General features: G+C 48.0%; 1 protein-coding gene across 1 annotated transcript; it reads left to right on the forward strand.

The window, feature by feature from the left end:
* The first annotated feature begins 683 nt into the window (after positions 1-683).
* On the forward strand, positions 684-3,003 carry LOC134079736 (G-protein coupled receptor 83-like). Its single transcript, XM_062535813.1, has 4 exons — positions 684-1,019; positions 1,154-1,279; positions 1,833-1,966; positions 2,280-3,003. The coding sequence occupies exons 1-4, from the start codon at positions 684-686 to the stop codon at positions 3,001-3,003; spliced, it is 1,320 nt and encodes a 439-aa protein (XP_062391797.1).
* The last annotated feature ends 1,099 nt before the right edge of the window (positions 3,004-4,102 follow it).

The following is a 4,102-nucleotide window of genomic DNA, read 5'->3' on the forward strand; positions in this document are numbered from 1 at the left end:
TTTCTGGGCACAGCTAGTTATCTACAGTGTATCTGTTGATCAGTGGCACAGCTGTGTCACGGAGAGCTTGAGGCTGCATTTCAATCAGTGCCCAGCAGAGAAGTGGTTCAAATCAATGTACTACGGAGTGGATCTGTCCCATTCTATGACTGTTAATATTAGTTTCACTCTTTTTTTCCACCGTTGGGTAATACAATCTTAGATTACAGCTGGTTTATCTGAGAAGTGCTGGAGGAAAATGGAAAGCAATTTGCAATTTGTCAGAGATCAGTGTAATGTAACCAGTGTCTTTATTTAATTTTCATTTTAAAGATGTTCACTTACTATGCATTGCATGGCATAGTGTGAATAAAGATGTCTTGCTGCCAATCACAGAACTATGAATATTGTTTTAAACAAAAATGTAAAATGATACATGTGTCAAATATGTCTATTTGAATTAGTTCATCATGTCCCCTCACGGCAGTGAGGGTTGGGGGGAAGTTTAAGAGGAGAATGAATCACAGAAATCTGCCAGTCAAGTGCATATAGCCAACGGAAAATCGGGGTGCTCTTGTGCGTAGGCTCTTGCGTTGTCAGGAACCGCACCTCTGCCATAAGGTCCTACCGCCGAGCCGAGTGAGAGCATGACGATCTTGAGCGGCTGGATATCTCTTGTGTTTTTCATTAACCGTCTCGAAAAGATGGAGTCTTTCGCGCAGAACACAACGGAGACAGATGACATTCTTGAATTTTCTTTGAACAGGTCGATTTATTACACTTTGGATGAGAATGCCCTTGCTGACTGGCAGACTTTACTCGGGAAAAGAAAATATGGCGCTGAGTCTCAAAATCCCACCACGAAAGTTTTGTTGATCATCGCCTATTCTTTTATTATTGTCATATCGCTCTTCGGGAATTCCCTAGTTTGCCACGTGGTAATGAAGAATAAACAAACGCGCTCTGTCACGAGTTTATTCATCGCCAACCTGGCAATAGCGGACATTCTCATCACCTTGCTGAACACTCCATTCACCTTAGTAAGTATGAATCACTTTAGTAAAGTGAGAATGAATGAACTGGCGGAAGGATTAATGAATGAATTGCATAATCTGTTTGGGTGATTTTCTATTTTCCTGTGTGTTTTTGTAAAACTGTCCCCTGCCTGTTCCAGGTCCGTTTTGTTATCAGCACCTGGGTATTCGGAAAGGGCATGTGTCATATCAGTCGCTTCGTGCAGTACTGCTCTCTGCACGTGTCCACTCTCACGCTCACGGCTATAGCGCTGGACAGACGTCAGGTGGGTATAAAATACTAATTTCATACCATCTTTGCGCTGGCACTTCTTGTGGCTTTACATTGATGACGCACACTTTGAACTTGTGATATAAAACAGCATTATAAGTGCGTGACTGAGCATTGGCAGCGCAACAGCTTAATCTGATGCAGTGTAAATTAATGAAAGATTATTTTAAAAATCACACTTGTGGGTACTTTAATATCGCTGTACTGGGATACATTTATATTACTACTTGCTCATGGTTACCCTTGTGGTATTAACATTAATCTCAGGCATTTTTTTCCTTCGGGAACTGATTAGAAAAGCTTTGCTTTCAAGCACATTGATTCTATTTCGCAACCGGTGTAAGCCAAGGGCGCTGTCCACTCCACTGGTGCTGAAAATGCGTGTCCCGCTAAGTCTCCCGAATACTTCATGTAAAAGCTCTGAATTTAATTACCTTTTCCCATATATGTATATATGCATCTATTTTCATTTTTACATTTCAATACAAATTTGAATAAGTTTGCTTTTCAAATTTTTCTAAATCGTCTTGGTCAACCTTTTACTGCAGGTAATTTTGCATCCCCTGAGACCAAGGATTTCCACTCTCCGAGGGTTCATCTACATTGCAGCAATATGGCTGATGGGTGGATCCTTCTCTCTGCCCCATGCCATTTATCAGAAGCTTTTTACATTTGTATACAGGTAAGCACACATCACCTCACTATGCATTTGTATACAGGTAAGCACACATCACCTCACTATGCATGTTCTTTCAATGGCTTTGTGCACTGCCAGTCCATGACACACTGACTTCCTTTTCCAATTTGTAAAGTAATGCCATTTTTCCTCTTTTCTCTCCCTCTCTCTCTCTCTCGCTCTCTCCCTCTCTCTCTCTCTCTCTGTGTCTTTCTCTCTCCCTCCCTCCCTCCCTCTCTCTCTCTCTCTCTTTCTCTCTCCCACGCTCTCTCTATCTCCAACACAACGTTGCTCCCGTGGGTCAAACCACCACCACCAGTAAAGACATAGTCCGCTGCCTCTGTGTGCCCGACTTTCCGGAGCCCTCGGACCTCTTCTGGCAGTACCTGGACCTGGCCACCTTCGTCCTGCTCTACGTCCTGCCCCTCCTCATCATCAGCGGCGCCTACCTGGGCGTGGCGCGCCGCCTGTGGCGGCCCAACGCCATCGGCGACGTGACCAGCGAGCAGTACTTCCTGCAGCGGCGCCGGCGCAAGCGCACCATCAAGATGCTGATGGCGGTGGTGCTGGTGTTCGCCGTCTGCTGGTTCCCGCTCAACTGCTACGTGCTGCTGCTGTCCAGCCGCGCCGTGCGCTCCAACAACGTGCTCTACTTCTCCTTCCACTGGCTGGCCATGAGCAGCACCTGCTACAACCCCTTCATCTACTGCTGGCTCAACCACAGCTTCCGCGCCGAGCTCAAGCGCCTGCTGGCCGTGTGCCCCTGGGGGTTGTGGGCGGCCGGTACCCGCGCCGCACCCGAGGCCTCGTCGCAGGAGCGCCAGCGGCAGCAGCGGCAGCAGCAGCGGGAGAGTCTGCTGCCCCCTAGCGGCCAGGAGGGGCATCACCGCGTGGCCTGGCCCGAGAGGGAGGCGGGAGGAGGAGGAGCGCCCGGTCCCGCTCGCCCGGGCCTCAAGAAGAGCTCCGCTCCGCAGTCGCTGTCGCTGTCGGGGACGGGACGGACGGACATTCTCACGGTGGAGCCCATCATGGTGGCCAGTTGAGCGCGCCGCGCCGCGCCAGGCGTGAGGATGGAGTGGACGGCTGCGTTCACACGCCATCACCTGAGGACATGAGTGTTTTTGGGGGCGGTGCTCCCGCTGCACCTGTGATGCTGACCACACCTGATGCGTCACACCTGCCAGTAACGACATAGCGAACATTGAGGATCGGTGGTCAGGTCAGCGGACGGGACCATCACCTGAATGGGATCAGCTCCGCCGCTTATTTTGGTCACCTGAGCACTTAAGGCTGGTTGGTTGTGGGCCGATGTCTTTAGCATAGCGTTAGCATCCGTATAAGTCCTTAAGCACCAGGAAAGCATCACAAAATGACTGAACTCAGACTCTTGTCTATGTACTGTGTATTGTGTCATGATTTTCCTAATAATGAATACTTTTGCGTTTATAAATCAAAAGAATGTACAATTGAGCCTAATCAAACTGAATCCAAAAATCCCCTTTCTTATAACCTAACCCTCTCGTCAGGCAGTTGAAAAAATACTTCTGGGTATGTTTGTCATTGCAGTCTCGACATCACGGAGACAATCATCACATCAGCTTGACATGAAAGCTATAATCCTGACAAATCTTGAATTACAGTACGACAGACAGGGTAATAAGGACCTATTCCTAGCGGAATCACTGCAGACAGGGTAATAAGGACCTTTGGGTTCATAACAATAAGTCTAGCTCTGTATAAGACGACAAGGCAGCACATAGACTCTCAGCGTGACTAACTCATGGTCATATATAAGGCTTTATAGTGATCTCTCGCTGTCGATTTCTCATATGGCATGCATCTCTGGATTCGGCCGTCAGTAGTTTTCTACATCATGATCCCACAAATACATTCGGTGATGACTTTATTGCCATCTTATGATCCTCTGAATCTGGGGTGGTGGTAGAGAATACAGTCATATTCATGCCTGCACATCTCCAAGGTATTGATTGACAGCCTGATGCTGCATGGCAGAGGTTGAAATAGAGGCCGGCGGATGTTTATCTGGATGCCATATGTTGCCTCCCTCGCAGGGCTTCCTGAGTAAGCTGTCTGCTGTCGGCACACTGGAAACAAGAGCCTCCATCTCCTCCTCGACTCTGT

The sequence above is a fragment of the Sardina pilchardus genome, chromosome 5 (assembly GCF_963854185.1).
Source record: "Sardina pilchardus chromosome 5, fSarPil1.1, whole genome shotgun sequence".
NCBI lineage: Eukaryota > Metazoa > Chordata > Actinopteri > Clupeiformes > Clupeidae > Sardina > Sardina pilchardus.